The sequence below is a fragment of the Lycorma delicatula genome, chromosome 9 (assembly GCF_047948215.1).
Source record: "Lycorma delicatula isolate Av1 chromosome 9, ASM4794821v1, whole genome shotgun sequence".
NCBI classification, from domain to species: Eukaryota; Metazoa; Arthropoda; class Insecta; order Hemiptera; family Fulgoridae; genus Lycorma; species Lycorma delicatula.
Window position 1 is genome coordinate 9,840,581 of NC_134463.1, and position 20,003 is coordinate 9,860,583.

At 26.4% G+C, this 20,003-nt stretch overlaps 1 protein-coding gene across 4 annotated transcripts in view; it reads right to left on the reverse strand.

Annotated features, from left to right (window-relative positions):
• Nucleotides 1–20,003, reverse strand: part of ema (C-type lectin domain containing ema) — a 91,829-nt gene that overhangs the window by 19,400 nt on the left and 52,426 nt on the right. For all 4 annotated transcript variants that reach the window (XM_075375980.1, XM_075375978.1, XM_075375977.1 and 1 more), the window contains exons 13-18: nucleotides 18,265–18,564; nucleotides 14,089–14,213; nucleotides 13,047–13,189; nucleotides 10,714–10,797; nucleotides 4,053–4,186; nucleotides 1,867–2,120 (exon numbers count right to left, since the gene is read on the reverse strand). In XM_075375980.1, the coding sequence (XP_075232095.1) occupies nucleotides 1,884–2,120; nucleotides 4,053–4,186; nucleotides 10,714–10,797; nucleotides 13,047–13,189; nucleotides 14,089–14,213; nucleotides 18,265–18,564 (1,023 nt within the window). In that variant the 3' untranslated portion in view covers nucleotides 1,867–1,883. The remainder of the gene's footprint in view (nucleotides 1–1,866; nucleotides 2,121–4,052; nucleotides 4,187–10,713; nucleotides 10,798–13,046; nucleotides 13,190–14,088; nucleotides 14,214–18,264; nucleotides 18,565–20,003) is intronic.

A 20,003-nucleotide genomic window follows, 5' to 3' on the forward strand; every position in this document is an offset into this window, starting at 1 on the left:
ATTATTTTTATTTTCCATGCAGGTTGTTATTAGCCTACAAGACAAATACAAAAGATAATAAATATTAAAACATTATAATATATTTTACACAACTATTGTTTTCTTAAAGCTACTTGTTATAGATAGATTAGAAGCATTATGAAAACTTTATAAATTTTACCCATTTTCTGAGTCCGGTGATGAAATTTCCTTACATCTTATATCAATAATGCATTATTTCTAACTTTGAGATGTAAATTGTTGATGGTGAGAAGTAAATTTTTGTTAACATTTAGGGAGGGAGTGATTCATTGGAAGCAAAGACAAAAATAATAGACTTTGAAGTTTTATAATTTAAAAGTTATAAAATTAAAACTGTACCACTGTTAAGAATATGAATGTTAACATTACATTTTTTCCAGAGATGAAAAATTTTGAAGACAACGATCAGGAGTAGAACTAAATTTACATGCATTTTAATCGTCTGAGATTTTTTAAAGATTAAACTGCTGTTATAATAAACATTATACAAAAACGCCCTTGATCTTGATATGTAACAAAAGGAATGATCTAGTAACTGTAAGAAAAAATTTAAATCTAAGTTCTAAAAAGCAAAAAATTCCTTTAAATTAAAAAACGACTTAAAACTTCAAAATGGGTCAACATAGTTAGAAAATATTTTGAGTGCAACAAAAAGAAGATTAAGCATCTAAGGATGAAAATGTTCCATGAAAGTAAAAAATATAGAAGTGACAACCATCTATCAACAAGTGCTGCAGATCCATAGCCTTTTATTTTATATTACAATTTGATTTCTGCAATTATAAGAAATTTGGATATCATCTTCTCTCAACTTATGGCTGCAGAAAAGAACTTTGAAAATAGTCTTTAGTTCCAGAAGAATCTTTGGCCTTTATCCCTGGAGTTCATGTATGCACTAAGGAACGAGATTCGAGAATCCAATTTTTCAATGGCTTGGTGTGTTTGGTACACTGTATCTTCCACTAGAACAATGATTCACAACCAAACATTCTTAACCTCTCAAACTTGCTACATAATTTATAACAGTTCAACTAAACAGTTTCCACCAAGAACTTAAACAACTTTTGGTACAGTAGAATCAGTTCATCTGATTATGTTGATGTAATTTTCTATCAATTTTTATTCTAACTCTATTCTTCTTCTATTCTATTAATTTAAAGAAAAATTATTTTCAAAATCCTTCATTTTAATTATTTCCTTAATATATTCTAACCTTTGTTTCTTAATACTTTTTGTAGTCTATACTTTCTTCCATTATTACATTAAAACTTTAATAAGGTCACATTTATCAAAATATTCTAGGTAGCTTTATATTTTAAGCCATATGTATTCATATTTAATGTAATTTTACGAACAAGTCAAAAATAAAAAGAATAAAAAATTAACAAGTTTTTGTCATTCCTGTATTGCTCTATAACATTAAGAATTGTGTATTTGGTTAAAGACAGGAAAGCAAGACGTAAATAGCAGCAATGCCCATTTTTTTTTTATCTGTTAGAGACTACTTATAAATGGGTAGGACTACCCAAGAAGTTAAGACTATTAACAATAAAATTAGGTGATATTGAGGCAGATAACATGAATATTTAATATGAATGATGAGCTTTAGAAAAAATTCAACAAAAAGCTCTGCTGTACAAACAGAATGAACATATGAGAGGTATTCCTGAACTAGATGGACAGAAGTTATTTAATTGGAATTGGTCTAGCAAAAAGGTTTGGTGTATTGTAAAACATGATGACAATGACCGGCATGAGCAAGTTTTTTCACAAACATTACTAGACTTGTTACAAAAAAAATTACATTGGAAACGTGAAAGTAATTAAAGAATAATTTATACATACTTCTATCAAGATACTACTCAAACAGTTTCTACTTTCCCTTTCCGCCTTTCTTGTTCCTTATCCTTACTACTATTATTGTTATTAATACTACTACTGCTATCTTGTTGTTCAGGAAAATTACTACTGAATGAAGTTTCAATACTTGAACTACTACTGCTAGGCATATTTAATGTTGTATTACTGATGGCTGCTGATACTGATTCAACTTGTGTTTCAACTGCTGAGGATGTTGATGCTGAAGTTAAACTATTTCTCTGCAACAATAAAAAAAACAAAAATGCTTGAAATATAAATTAGATCTTATCTGAAGTTCCATTCAACATAGATGATGTGCAACAGATCTAAACAACACTAATTAAACAATTTCATATTTAAACTACATAAATTTCAGAAGTACTTTTGACATACAGTCCAAAGCTGTACTATTAGAACCCATAATATTGAAACATAAAAATGTAAGTATTCTATTTCTAAATACAGTGTTTTGCGGTTATATAGCCTAAACAAAAGCCTTGCAAGATTGAAAGGATTAGATAAATAGAAAATTATAGAAAGATTGATTTATATATTTCTATTTCACTAAAAATTGGCTACACCTATTAAGTTTGAAGATCTTTCCTATATGTTCCACTACTCTGGGAGGAGAGTAATATATTTGAGTAGGATACCCATTTATTTGTCCCAAAATTACAGAAGAGCTGTATAAATTTTCATTAAATGGATATTTATCAAATATCCATATCTCAATTTCGCAAGTGAAAAATTTTAGAAAACAGATTGACAGACAAGATATTAAAAAACAATATTTGCTTGAATAGTAGTACTAGGTATGGAATTAAAAAAAATATATATTTATAGGACATAATCGTGAGATGCTAATAAAAGTAACAATAATTAAAATAAATTTCCAGAACTTAATTTTGAAAATATAATTTGGAATTTCTGAAGCTCTATAACAATTAACAGTCAAAATAATTTAATAAAAGAATCATATGGTTTTCTTCTTCCGCAATATAAGTAATTTATAAGCACATTTATTCAATAAATGAGAAGATATAATTCAGAAAATACTGATTATAAAAGGGACGTTTTATAATGCTCTTTCTTATTTTTAAAATTCTACTTGTTTTATGATAAAAAGAGATTAGATTTGGGTTTTACTGTTTAAATTTAATATTTGCAAAATTATAAAATGTAAAATTAATAAAAAAAAAACAAATAACTGCATAAAGAACCACATACATATATTATTTTATAGAAAATTAAATAAAAATGTAAACAAATGAAATTAAATGAAAGCCTTTCATAAAAAAAATCTGTTTTAATACATGAACCAGGACCAATGGAAGTGAAAGCGAACAATTAATAATGGGAAAAATTCAGATAAAATCAAAAGATAACAAAATTCAGATAAAAACACTATACTATTTATTATGAAAAAACAGCTTTTATTTGAAGAGCTTTAACTAACACATGATTAGATGTAATCTTGTGTAATGTTAAATTTTGTTATTTTTAGCATTTTTATAATGATTTGCAATTTATTTGGATAAACTTGTTAAAAAATATGGAAAATTACACAAAAAAAGTAAAGAGAGAGGAAAACTTGGTCATATTAAAAGTTATAATTTACCTAAGCATAGAATACAATACAGATCTTGCACTTGTCTTTAAAGCTGTTTTGCTGCAAAGTAATTGCATTAATTTCTAACAGATGGCTAATATTCCATCCCACTTTTAATAGAAAGTAGGAAATTACTTACGTTCAGAAAAATTCTGAAACTATAGATATAGAAACGGTTTTTAAATACATTTAAATATAACACAAATTTCTTGTATAATCCTCAATGAAGTTATGGAACTTTAAAACTGCATGATTAGGAAATTAATGAGAAATAAACTACTTTTCATGCATATTGTCACAATTTTTATAGGTTTCCTTAAAATAAAGTGGACCAAATGTAATTTATAAGTTGTTTATAAAACATACATTTTCAAAACTACCTTATTCTTTCACAATGAATAAAGCAGACTATTCTCATAATACTATCATATTAATAAATTGTGAAAATTATATTAAAAAAAAAAAAAAAATCATTACAATTTTTTCACTAAGTAGTAGTGTGGATTTAATAACTTAGAAAACATAACATTTAAAATATTGCTCTAAGCAGCACGTATGATACCTTAGTTGTAATATCTTCTAAAGGAATTTCTTCACTACGAGGACGAGGTAATTTAGGAGACCCTTCACGTGATCTTGGAGTACCACCTTCAACGCTACTTGTATTACTACTTCGTCTCTCTTTATCCTTCTCTCCTTAAAATAAGACAAAAAATAAATAAAAATTAATTCAAGTACTACCGAATAAATATACTACTGTACTTAGTTTCCTTACTTTAAAATACTTTTCTGGAGAAGGTCTTGATAATTGTTAGATCATTTTTACAAATATTTTTAAATCTTAGGGAATTCTATTGATTAATTTAAAAGTAAACAAAGTAACTTTAAAGCAAAGAGAATCAGGTATAATGGTAAACGAAATGGAGCAAAAACACATTCAGCTACAAATAATATTTTAATGAACAAATTAAATTAGTGCTACACTAACGCTCTCAAAGGAAATAAGTACTCAAGAAAATCTGATTCTGGAAGTGGAAAAATATTTTAAAGGGATTAATTACCAAACCCAATACCTTGAATGTCACTTAGAAGATAAAAATGGCATGCCAATATTTAGAAAATTAAGTTAACAGTGATGTGAATATAAGAAGATTTTTTGTGTAAGAAAAGGAATTTTAAATCAATTTAGAAGACAAGTTGGATAGTACAATACTAAAATAATAGATGAGGCTACAAGTTAAGACTTCAGAAGCTGCAGACTACTAAAACATTAGCTAAAATAACAGTAAAGTGAACTCTTTGCTCTTTTGACATCCATTCTGACAGTTAATCGCCGGTCGTACCACATCATGTCTCTGATTTGCTCAACACTGTTGTCACTTTTTGATGAGATTAATCTGCAACTGATTCCTGGCCATCTGAAAATGCTTTAAACCACCTAAAAACTTGGGCTCAATACAGAGCCCAAGTTTGTTTATGTCTCACGTGACAACAATAGACTAAAAATATTAATACCTAATATAAATCAGTTGTTCACACAACCATATGTTTAGTAGTAACTTTAAAATGTTGCCACTTTGGCTGTAAAAAAAAACTAACCTCATTACTTTATTTACAGACCTCATGTATATATAACTCAACTTGATCCACCCAAGTACAGAATTAAATAAAGTAAAATGACACACACCTTATTTTTTTGTAGTATCTACAATAATACTTTCATAGCAACCTACATCATCAGTTGTAGTTCTTCTTCATAAAATGTTTATTATCAAAGTACATATTAAACTCAAAATTATAATTAAAATATATAAAATTTATTATACAAGATAAAAAATTAAAACATTTTCAAATTTATAATTTTTAAAAAGAAATATACGAAATGTTCAAAATTAATATTAATTCAAATTATTGAAACTAAAAGTTACATATATAAAAATATGATGAAGTCAAATGATAAAATAAAATTATATAGGATAAAAACAAAATATATACTCCTTGTTTGGCCAGCTAATACTATAGTACTGTATGAATAATTAAAATTTATGTATTAAATTATCTTATCTGAAAATGTGCTGCCATCTATTGCCGCCCTTACAAGTGTGTCATCCTCATAATCTGTTTGCAAGTTCATGAAGTTGAATCTCTTCTTGTATTTATTTATATAATATTTTTCCAAAATATCTTTATTTATTATTATTATTTTTTATATCTCCTTTTTTAATTTCTAATATTTCATAATTAGTTTCAATAATAGAATGTTTATTATTAATGAAGTGGTCAGCAACATTAGAGAAACCCAAATTTTTATTTTTGTAATGTCTAAAATGCTAAAGAAATCTGGCTTTAAAAAATCTATTAGTTTTACCTATATATATGTGACCACAATCAATTTGTAAAATTGTAATTTTATTTTACAAATTCCACATAAATTATAAGAATCGGTATGATTATTGGTTTTTAACTATTTTATTATATGGTTATTTGTTTTATATACAAATTTAAATTTATTATCATAAACATTTAAACTAGAGTTTTACTACTAATTTTTGAAATTTGTTTTTTATATATATATTATCAATTAATAAGTCACTATATCAATTTGTTTTATATTATTATTTATTTCTATGTTTAACTTATTTTTATTATTTTGTGGGTAACTGATTATTCTATTAACCATGTTTGTATATGTGTTAATTTTGTGAGACCAAGGATGATTTGAATTTTTATGAATTTTAATATTATTGGCTGTGGGTTTCCAATATACTGAATTTGATTATTTTTATTAATTTCAATACTAACATATAGATAATTTATTGTTCTATTTATGTCTATTTAAAAGTGAATTTTAAATCACTACAATATGAACTGAGTTTATTTAAAATTATGAGGTGTTCAAAACATATAACGGGATTATAAATAACAAAAATATCATCAACATACAGAGTCAATAACAAGACATTATGTGTATGAATAATGCCAATAAATAAAACACTTGTCATTAAACTTAAAGTAGTTTCGTTGGGATACATTTCTTATAATATTGATTATGTTATCAATAAATTTAGGATCTTCATGATTGCATATTAATTTATTTTTTATTATGTGAATTGTTTTCTCAATAGGTATGCTAGGATACATGTTACTTATACCATAACTTACCATCCTAGTTTTTGCTCCAATTGTTAAGTTTTTTAATTTATTTACAAATTCAATTCCATTTTTTGTATTATAATAAAAATAATTCATTTTTATCCTAAGTATTTTATCTGTTATTTTAGAAATAATATACAATGGAACAGATGTAAAATTAATCAGAAGTCGCACAGAGATGCAGAGTTTACGTATTTTTGGAAGTATTGTTAATCTTGGGGCAAATGGTTCAAAAGGGTATATAATCTAGAGTGATATCTTAAATTACTGATACGGTTAAAAATATTTTGGTATTTTGTTATTAAACTTTTAGTTATTTTTAAAAAATTTTTAGCGGGGTTATTTATTTCTTTGAAATTATTTTCTATTATATATTGTTTCATCAGATTTTAATATAATGCAATTATTTTCATTTAATTTATTCTTCAAATGGTGAATTACTTTTTTACTATTATCAATATATTATATATAACAGTGGTTTATGGATCAAATTTTTCCTTTTATTACAATGAATTTTGCTAGTAGTGACATTACGTAATTGTTCTTTATCATTAGTTTTTATTTGATTAATATTTATTTCAGAATCAACTACAATATTTTTGATGATATTATTCTTGTTATTAACATTTAGATTAAATTTAAAAGCATTACCCAACAATAAATTGTTCTATATCATCAAAGTCAACATTAGTTAAATTTATCATATCAAAACTAATAGTATCAGCACATGATCCTGACTCCAGCTGTTCATCGAGTTTATTTTTATGAATTTCAACATTAGTTATATATAATTAACTTATATACATAATAAAAATTAAATGTCCTAAAATTTATACTAATTGAAGGTGTGTACTATATATATATAATTCAGTATATCAAATTTCTTTTAAAATATGCTAGTTTGATTTCCTGCTTCATTTTAAACCTTTCTGCAAAATCTTTTGTTTTTAATATATATTTATTAAATTGAGGATTTTTTGTTTATCCTAGCATATTTAGGAATTACATTTAATCTAAGGCAAGTTTTATTAAAATTTATTAAGTATATTATATTATGAAACTTAATATGCAATTTATAAAACCTAATGATAATTTTGCCAGGTTATATACAATAATTATTAGAATGGAGGTGATATGGGTCTTGAAAAGATAGATTTAAAATATATATATATATATATATATATATATAATATATATTTTAAATTTTATTAATATAAACCACCTAGCACAGAATATTGATGTACCACCTAGTATATCAATATTTTGTACTAGGTGGATTATTTAAATAGAATTTAAAATATAATTTAATAGTACAGAGGAATAATATGGATATTAAAGGGATTAATTTAAGTAAAAATTATATTGAATACATAATCTCAATTATTAAAGTGTTTTCTTAAATATCTTTAACAAGAAAAAAAATAGTAAAATAAATGGTATACAAACACATAATAATTCAGAATGAAGGGCAATTTATTATTTATAGAAGAAGACTGTATGATTTTTTTTTAAATTAATAAATATGATAAAAAAACTTTTTAGTATTTCTTTACAAATACATTAAATTTAAAAAAAATATACTGTAAAATGAACTTTTTGAATAAATATAGTTGTAAACGTATTCGCATGAATGTACATCACCTCTGACAATAAAAGGACGTTTCATCTTTATATATGAGATTAATGTAAAATATTTTACAGATGGGTCCCAATTAAATTTCAAAAGAGCTAATTTTTCATTGCTTCTAACACCATACCCTAAATTTAACAAATTAATAGCAATTTTTATTTTACTAATAAAAATTATAATATACAAAATAATAATATTAATAAAAAAGATTTAGTCTATAATAAAATAAATACCCTTAAGGGAAAAGAACTTTAATAATTCCAAATAATTAAATGTTGTCTTTTTTCCTTGACGCTAAATGAAGTTTCATGGACCACTTGCACTTAAGTGAAAATCCTGTCCATATATCCAAAGGAAACTGTTAGTTAAATGCGGAAAGCAACTGCTCATATAAATGTATATTAGAAAACTTTTGTCAGACCCATAACATACATGCCTTCTTATTAGCTACAAGATTTTCTGAAACATGTAGTACTGATGAAGTCGAGAGTTCTAAGGTTCAAATCCTAGTAAAGGCAGTTACTTTTATAGAAATTTGAACATCAGATCATGAACATGGGTGTTCTTTGGTGGAATGGTGACACATTTCTGAAATGGTCGGCCTGAGACTGTACAAGATTACACTTCTTTTACATTCATACATATTATTCTCATTCATCCTCTGAAGTAATATCTTATGGTGGTTCCAGAGGCTAAACAGAAAAAGAAAGTACTGATGACTATGCAGAAAGTACATTCATCAACAAAAGCTCAGCTGCATTAGTCAAAGAGATGTTTAAAATAATTTATATTTCTTATAATCCTACACAATAGAAATTTGTAAACGAACAATCAAAGACAGACAGACTCCAGAAAATCAAAAGAATTGGAAGTACCTGTATCAATAAAAAGTACCAGAAAGATGGGCAGTGGTGGATTGCGTCCAATAAAGTTATGTAAAAAGAATTAGAACCCATCACTGATACCATGCACGAGAGGAAACTAGGATTCTTTGGACATATCATGAGGATGTAAAATTCAAGACTTCTAAAACAGCTAGTACAGTACAATCTCAAATTGAAGAACACCAGGACAGGATGTACATGGATCAGAAAAATAAGAGAGGATCTGAAGTATATTGGTCTACACTAGAAGACACCACCACAGATAAAAAATTAAAGAAGAAAACCAACTCGCTTCACACTCAGAACATAAACATTTAGGGCACAAAGATCATAAAGTATGAAAACGTACTGGGAGGACCGCAAGGCCTAAACAGTCTCATTGAAGAGATTTGGATAATGGATTGACTAAAGTGATCCTATGTGGTCATAAATAATAACAGAAATTTGAAACAACTTAATAAATGTTTAATAATATTTTAACATGGACTCCTTTTGAATAGAAAGATTATTTTTGAATGAAATTATGAATAAAAAATTTTTGAATAATTTAAAGATTTGTGACTTTTACCCATAAAGATGAATCTAAACTCGACTAAAATTATGATTAGAATACAAAAAAGAAGAGCTAAAAGGTTCTGCCACAGGCTTACATCAGGTAACTTTTTTTTAAGTAAGCTGAACATATATCATGAACATTTTATTCTTAATAAAAGCTGAACATTTTATTCTTATCCAAATATATGTTTCAATTATTATTATTATTTTTATTTTGAGGAGAAAGTTTTTCTTATTGTCCCACAGCAAATATTTAAAACAATGAAAAAAATACATATCATGTAGATGATTTGAAGATATCTTTTAGTTGTCTTTATCCCTACTAGAAACCGAATTTTAATAACGTAATGTTATATCCCCTGAAATCATTCTGTTATTAAAAAAAAAATATTTTTACACAACACTTTAAGAAAACTAATTCCAAAATTTTGAAGTAACAAAATATATATTTTGGAATCTTAGAGCAGCCTTTGTTTATGTTTGCCTACATTATTTCTATACATTCCTTTTCTTTATTTTATCAAAGGGCATTTTATTCCTTCTAAATTTCTACCAAACAGCTTTTTTCGTACAGGTAGGTATAAAAACCTACCTGTATTAAGGATATTTATATTTTAAATTAAAATAAATCTATAATTTGATTTAAAATTAAATATTCATAGTAATTAAATAAACAAAAACCATGATTTATCTGCATTCCATTCAATGTGTATACAAATGTGTTTGCAAAATAATATTCAATAGCGGCATCTGAATTATGAATTATTTTGCAGTAATATTTTTATATGTAATGTATTTACCTAACAAGATTTCATGAGTTTGTATTTAAATAATTAATATGGATTTAAACACTCATATTTTTTATCTTAAAATTTGTTATTATATTTATAATTTATCTTACACCAACACGATCTATAAAATGTATTTTTATGTACCAATAATAAAGATTTATTCATTTAAAAAAAAAATTAATTTAGTAATTAAAAGAAATATCTACACACTTGTTTTTGGACTGGACGGAGGTTTGACAACAGCTGCAAAACCTGGTGGCCTATGGTTTAATAATGATCGACCTGAAGGAATTCCTGTATTAAAAAAAAATATTATATTATTAAATATCACAAAATATAAGTTTACCACAGAGGAATATTTCCTTAATTCTTTTCCTAAAAAATATATGAATAAACTATTTACTTAAGAAATAAATATAAACACAATTAGGCTAGGCATAGTACAACTGTTTTAAAAGGTAAGATGTAAATTAGTTTTCCATGCCATGATTGTTTCAACTTGTGAAACAAAATGCTTGTATTAATTTCAAGAAGTTTCTTCTTTTTGTCATATTTATACAGTTCTACTGATTAATACATGCTTATTGTTCATTCCGTTGCAGTAAGATTCAAAATCATGTTTTATTCAATATGATAAAAGAGTCCTGACTAACATGGCAAAATTGTATCCACTACAAACAAACTCATTGTGCAATATTGGAACATCTCATGGAGTAGAATCCTGTAAATTGAAGGGGATGAAGTCAGTTAATTTCTATAAATTACTGAAGTTCAATGTAAGCTGTTGGTATTAATTAGCAGTTAATGATCATAGCAGTCGATGCTATTTAATATTTATGTATGCATATTAACGCATAATCATAAGTGACTGCATTCAACCTTTTGAATCACGAATCGCCCAAAAATTGACAGTTAAGAATAACAATCCTGTGCATGGAAAGAAGTAATGGCATTATGTAATACTCTCTTTAGAGCAAGAGAGAGTCAACATCTGCCAACCATTTCATGAGCACAGATCATAAATCTACTAATGACATAACATTCTTTAAATACTTGATATTTTACACATACTCAAAAAATCTGATGTGGACACCACATGACTTCCTTGTACGTCTATTAAATTACATATATACATTTTTTGCTGCACTTCATTTAAACTTATTTCATTTGAAAGTGATTCAATCCTCCAATTCTTTTAATGAAGTAGACAGTTACAAAATTGCACTGTGGTGGACACATACTGCATCATTTTTTTTTGTGGTGTCCATATCAGCATTTTATATTAGTTTATACATTAATTTTGTTTCACGTCGCTCAAGTAGTTATGTGGTGTAAGTGAAAACATGTACCCATATAACCATGCATACACTGGTTCGAATCCGACTTCATATACATATATATTTTTTTAAATTTAAATATATTGTTTTATTAATAATTGTTAACCTCTGTAAACATTTCTGAATTAAAATGAAAAGTAATTAAATTTTATTTCACTAATTATCTCTGATTTTTTTCATATTATTTTTTTTTATTGTTATTATTAAATTATTATTTATTGTACAATTTTTTTTCACAATCAGAGGTTAATAATTATTAATAAATCAACATATTTAAATTTAAAAAAATATATGTATATGAAGTCACATTCAAACTGATGTGCCTTCTCCTTGTACGATCCTAATATTTCATTAATTAAAATTTTATTTGGCTATTACTCTGGAACCAATGAAAATAAGTACCACTGATATATTGTTGAATATCTCTCAATGAGGGCTTATTATTGCAGTTAAGAAAAAGTCCAAAATTCAAATTTTTTGATTTTTTTTTTGGTCCTGTCAATTGCAATCAAAGGGGAGGTGTACAACTAGATGTTATAACATTCCTAAATCCAAAATTTCAACAAGCTAGGGCTAATCGCTTTTAAGTTATGCAAGATACATATGTATGTATGTATGTACAGACGTCATACCAAAACTAGTCAAAATGGATATTTTGTTGAAATCTGAAATTTTTTGTGATCACAATACTTCCTTTACTTCATACAAGGAAGTAGAAAGGACCACATCTTAACACAGAAAATATTCTATAATTACAGAGCCCCAATTTGAATCTAAACACTTTTTGACCACATTCTACATACATGCCTGCCTAATTAAAAAGCAACCACCAGGAATAATAACAGTACAAGTCACTGAAGATGGTCACAAAGATGATTGAAACATTTTGATAACATTTTATCACTTAGTTATAAAAAACATTTTATTATAAATTTTTTTTTGGGTTTGTTAGACAAACTCATTTTTTTTTATTGTTATTGCTAAATAATTTATATTCCTGAATACACTCTACATATATTTAGATCCTTATCATTTAGATTCCATCCTAAAATCAGTCATACCATGGATTTTTACAAAATTACTTTTAAATGCATTACAACACATCTAAAAATAATCTCTTAAGATTCTCAGAAACTTAAAAATAAGAGGAAACCATAAATATACATATACATAGAGTTAATTTTACTTATACTTATTTCTATTTACTATGATGATGAGCTGACTGTCTTAATGCAAGCAAGTTATATGTAGGAGGTGAGGGTGTTGGTTGAGCATTACTAGGCAATTCCAATAAACGAGCAATTTGGATCATCTTTTTCTGCCTTGCCTTTAGTCTACCTTTTGTTAATCTGAAAAAAGTTAAACAATTCATTTAATAATTTGCATAAAACATTTAACTAAATAAAACAAAATAAATAACTGTAGGTGTAAAAAATTACAGTATAAAAATATACAGACAAAACAATCTAATGGTTGCAAACTAAACAAATAAAAAAGTAGAATCCATATGTTCAGACATGAAATCTTAATGATTTCTTTTTTCATTCTGCAAAGAGTTCTTTTAACTTTTAATTCTTACTATTCTTTATCTGAATATTAACAAATGCATTGTTCTTTATTTCTTTAGTCTTGAAATCTAAGTCTTTAAACAATATATCAAATGTTTACTAGTCAGAATTTAAATGGTGCACGAATTCTAAAATATTAAAATAATATGTTTTTCAATTTAAATAAATTACAGTCTAACCTATAAATATTTTGTTCACTTCATTATTTATATAACCGACAATTTTATACGATTCATTAGTGAAACAGTTAAAATACATTATAGATCAAAAGTTTAAATGGTATCAGCTACATATTACTGGTCAGTAAGTAATAACCAATGGAGAGGAAAACATAAGCTTAACTTCTTTGAATAACAATGTTTTCTAAACACGTCGTTGGCAAATATTGTTTTAATCTGTATCCTTTTATTTTCCAGGATGTTATTTCAAGATATAGTGGAAATCTCAGGTTGTAAGATGATGCATTTCATCATCTTGAACAATGTTATATTTTTTTTGATACCTTAAATCCATACTACATGGTAAAATTCAATAATAATTAATCTAACAGATAAATATAACTGATAATAAAGTAATATGTTAATATTTTTGTAAAATAACTAAACGCACTTAAAAAATAAAATATGTGAATAAAATTTTTCTTAAGATATAAATAATAAAAAAAGAAAATGAATAAACACCTTTGTTTAGCAGCCATACAACGTATATGATCATCAAAAACAAATTTTGCCGCTATAAGAGGGCCAGTAGTAGTATGGTGAATTGTGATGTGCAAGCATCTTGAATCATCTTTATCACCAATCACCTGTAAAAATAAAGCAAGAAAAAAATAATTCTCCTACATTTTAAACTTTCATGCTATAATTAATTAGTTTTCTTCTTTAAATAATTTTCTTATTATGCTTAGCAAAAGTGACAATGGACTGTGACTAGTAAATTAATAAGTCATTAAAGTATTCCTGTAAAAATCTTTTTGTTATTATCTGGCCATAAAATAAAATTTAATTTGCATGTAGTTTATGCCATTAGCATCTACACTGAACATATTTTTATTATTCGAACATAGAGTATTTGATTTTTGAATGTTTTTTTTTTTTAATATTGTTTTTAATATAATTGTATGCTTTTCACTATGGATTTTAAAGTGCTGTTTACAAGGTTAGAAATGGTGAATTGTTTCAAACTGGGAAGAATAACAACTGAGGACAATAAAATCTGGACAGTTATAAATTTAGACTGGTAATGACCACATTGAAAAAGGGTATGCTATTTTTTGTAACTAACTGGAATATTAGAAGGGGATTTTTTTGTTAAAATTTATGTTGTTTGATTTGACTGATAAACTGAACATTTATGAAATCTGTGCCATGGCCAGTTATGAAGAAAAACACACATGTGGACGTGTGAAATAAGAACAGAAACATTTTTAAATATTCATAATAAATGACAAGACACTGGTGTACAATTATAACATATAAATCAGAATGTAATCATTACACAAGTGAGAAAATCTTTTCTTGACCAAAAAACAACAAACTAAGTCATTCAAAATCAAAGTCATGCTCATTGTTACCTTAACATTTTTGTTTTACATCAAGAATTTGACAATGTTGCAAGAACATTATCAGACAATAAAAAATTTTACTTCACAGTAATACAGAATTTGTAAAAGACAATAAGAGAGAAGGAATCAGAGGGAAGCAACAGTAGTTCATGCTTGTTCCTTCTGCTCATGCACTGTTCCTTATCGGTGAGTTTCTGCTAAATACATTACATTTATAATTTTTCAACTCTCCTATTCACTAAAATTTGCTCCTGTAAATTTTCTTTTGTAAGAAATTAAATTTAACGATGGGAATGTAACACCAAACTCCATTCATTAAAAAAAAACAAATTTAATATATACGTCTCTGTAAAAATAAATACTCGCCACTTAATTACAAAAATCCAGCAGCAAAGAATAATTGTTCAAGTACTGTGAAAGTGGGGGGATAAAACATTCTCTGACACACTTGCATTCCATTCCTTCTTATATTTATATCATTACAGTAATCTAAAATTAATTACAACTTCATAATTTAGACATGTACTAACACAGGTAAACAAAAACAACATGATAAATCCTATACACTGAGGTATGAAAATACAAAATAAATGGAAACAACCATATCATACTCATTGAAAACACACACACACAAACTCAGTATCTGCATTGAACAGTGAGGGTGAAACACCACCACAGTATTCCCAATAATATGAGAGTTTATTGTGTTATAATCTTTGAAAAATGCCTAGGTGTCAGAAACACAGACGACACTTGTACAAACCGCTTTAATATGGATGATAATGATAAGAATATTTTGAAAAATATAATTGATGGAGATGAAACATGGTTTTCTATGATCTGCACAGTAAACATCAGTTGTCATAATGAAAACTCAAATACTTATTTCCTTGACTCCCAAGAGGTTCCACATGGAGTGGAACTTCAAGGAACTGCTGAGTAGGCAAATATTTAGCTCTCCTCTGTGCAAAGTTGTTTGCTACATAATGCAGTTGCTATGAAAATAAATTGTTTTTTCTTGCCATTTTTCATATCCTTTATTTTTTCCATTCTAGGTTCTGTGAGTGTAAATCAGTCTCTGCTAAACCATACTGAATGAAGATTCCAAGTCCATTAAAATTTGAATAATTTTGGTGTGATAATCTGGTAAAGGATGGCTGTGAACTTGTTCCTGTCCTGTGGCAGCACAGTAAGACTTAACAAGTAAAGTCTAGCTTATCAAATAAAGCTATACTTTCTAAAATATAAAATCCTGTTAAATACATCTCACAGTTACCCCGTGAAATTAGATGACTGACTCCATCTGCAATGAAGTGAAAAGAGACTCACTCTGAGCAGCGGGCATACATTCTGACTGCAATTCTTTGGGAAATTAGATTATTATAACTTAGGGCAGCAGATAACTGATGAAAAATTTACATTTTGCAATGCTACAAAAATTGTTTTATCTCCCGATAAAAAAATATCATTGTAATAGGCTTAGACATTTACAGAAACCCTTGCCCATCCCTGGAATTGTGCTGGTATGTTAGTAACCATATTAACTACAAATTCTTCAACAAGATATCCACTGGAGGATATCTTTGAGCATTACTGAAAGCCTTGGAATGAGAGATAATGAGGATTTCCTTGAGTAAGTCTTTATTTTCCTGACATTGATATCAAAATTATAAATACATGATGCGATTAAAAATTATAAATAAACATAACTAACATTTAAGAGTATATCTAAGTGTATACATGCAATTATTTTACACTTTGTCCAACTTATGATGAACACAGTTTATTTATTTTTTATAAATTTATTTCACATTTAAGTCTTTTTCCTCATATCAGTTAGGAAATTTAGGTTGGCAGTCAGTTAGTTTTATTATTATTAGAAGTACCTTCTGATGCTATTTTTAAATCCTTGGACTGGGTATTATTACTTGAATGCCTATTTATTTCTAAGTGTAAAGACGTGTGATGTCTAAGGCTATATTTCATACAGTCTTGTTTAGAATTACAATTACTAACATGATGTCCAGAATGAGGACAATTAATGCATAGTTTGCGTTCCTTCATGATATTCTGTTGTTGCCTATGTTGAATTTTGAACATTTAAATAGCGGGTGTGGTTTTCAAACAAAACACAATCAGTTACTTGTTTGGTTTTGGTTAAAAATGAATAATTATTGACAGATTTAACTTCAGAATTTATATAATGACCTTTAGGTACTGATTTTGATAAACCAGGGTGTGAATTTCAATGGCCTATTCCATGTTTGTGATCGCTCACATTGAATGATTTTATACCTCAGTGTCTGTCTTCAAGAAACGTACATAAATCATCTTGGATGCTATACATGGACCACTATTTCAAAGCTCCCATGATTTTTCAGTGGATATATCCACATTTTGTAATAAAATATGACTAATGAATAAACCGTGCAGCGGAACAGTTACTTCCTTCAATGCCTTAATTGCATTTATATTACCCTTAATATGATTTATAAGACGACCTAAGTCAGTAGCGGACTCCTTAAGTAATGCAGGCATCGAAAATAACGCCTTGATACGTTCTTGAACAATAATTTGAGAATTGTTACAACGTGAGTAAATTAAATCCCAAGTGACATTAAAATTATCACCCGTTCATGATTTTTTTTACAAATGATTTTTGATTTGAGTTGATTTTTTTAAAGAAAGATAATTTTTAATATTGCATAGAACCAATTTATGAAATAAATAAAAATTTGCATTAATTCAAACACATATTAGAAAAATCTGTTTTAAAATTAAAAAAAAATTAATTAAAGAACATTATATTGTCATGAAAATATTATATGGTGACAATATCTTTGAATATTTTAAAAAATATCACTTTTTGGAAAAAAAAATTAAAATCTATTTTAGCCAGTTTGACAAAAGTTAACCCAACCTAATAATTATTTTCACTTAGGAAAAAACATAAATATTTCAAGTTGATAATTTTAAATAGAAAGATTTATAAAATGTATAATGTAACTACAATATTCACAAAACCATATACGTCTTTTAAAGAGGGAAAATGAATTTACAATTATATAACGAAATAATATATATATTAAAAAAACATCTGATCGATAGGTCAAAACAATGAATGGAAAAATTTACAAAATTCAATTAGTAGTTTTATTTTTTTAAATTACTTTTATGGGTGGAGGATGCTTGAAAATTTTTTTTCAATTTTCAAAGATACTTTATATTTTTTAAAGCTAAAAAAATTTCTTAAAAATAATGTATTTTAAACAGAACAATGAAATTGAAATACCTCCATATCCTGTAAAAATCCAGCCATCTTAGCGACACCCCAACCAAGCCGCCTATTATCTGGTTCAACTAATATAAGCTGTGTAGAATCCATTACAAGAAAACGTCTCATTTTTGTACCATCTTTATTTACAACAGTGCAAGCAATTAAATCACTGTTATTTAAATCTAATACGTTATCAACTTGAACACAAGCATTACGATTTGTTAATGGTAATTGTGATTCAGTTTCTCCAGCCAATGTCAAGCTTAATTCACGTACCAATAAAAATACTCTTATTGCTCTTCTTGCTCTTTCAACCTAGTAAAAATATTTTTTATATAGAAATTACACTTGTCATAAAATCAGTAGCAATAATAATAATAATGGTATTTATCATGAATGTATAAGGATTCATATTTTCAACTACAAGTACATACATATTTTCAACTACAATTAACACTTATTACTTATAGAATAATAGAAACTAGGCAAACAAAATAAACAGTAAACAAGAAATGATTATAGAATTAAGACAGACTACGAATTTATAGATAATTTATATATATATATATATATTTTTTTTTTTAAATTCCAAAAAGTTTAATTCAAAATAATAAGTAGAAAAAGGAAACACAAAATATATACAATAACATAACAGATATTAATAACGTAATAACTCACACGTAATCAAAGATACTACATCCCGATAACTTACAGACAACAATACAGTGGGCACATTACTAGTGTGGTCATGAATGACACAGGCTCACCAACCTTAAGGAGAAAAATTTCCCAGCGGTCTTTACTTTAGAGATATCCCTTGTATATTTCTTATATTAAAATTACAAATATTTCAATTTCTTTTAAAATATCTGTCACAATTGATTACTGCTTCATAAATAAAAATAAAATTTTTAAAAGATTGCCTAGGTATTCTAAATTTCCTTATTCTTTACCGTATTGTCTAATAGCATTTTACTGTACTATAGAAAAAAAACTTTTTCTATATTTTGTTTACATGGTGGTCTTAAGTAAGATTATCAATATATAATACACTGCTCTTGTCACCAAGCCTAATTATTAATATTATATTTAAGCTTTTTTTTCTATGTAATTTATACAGTCATTCCAAGAGGGGTTATGATCGATCATTACACCTAAGAACTTTACTAATGATAACTTTATATAATGTTATTACCCACCATGACAATATCATTTTCTTGTTTGCTGTAATTACTTTTAAAACTTATAAAATTGGACTTGTTTTCATTTACTACTAAATTACAAGGGAAAGTTGAATTTATATGTATAAAAGTTTCTACTAAAGTACTTAAATTAGAACTATTACTGGAGATTATCACAGATGATGATGATAATAATAGAAAAAATATTCTTCTTACAAATTTAAATTTGCAAATAAAAAATAAAAACCATGAACAAGAGAACTTTATGTTCATAAAATATTATAAAGAAATTTAAAATTGTTATACTGACTTATATTCTTTCAAAATATCTAAACAGATTTTTCTTTATCAGCCCATAATCAGTTAGAGTTTAAATATTTTTACTAGTTTAATAATAAATTAAATTAATAATTGTAATCTCTACATCACTTTAAACTTGAAGTGATCACAAGAAACTCTTAAATGGGGAGTTATGTTTAATTATATTACTTGGCAATTTACTTATTAATAGATAATAAATCCATGAAATAGAGTAAATGAAGTTTAAATCACTTATATAAACATTAACAAAAC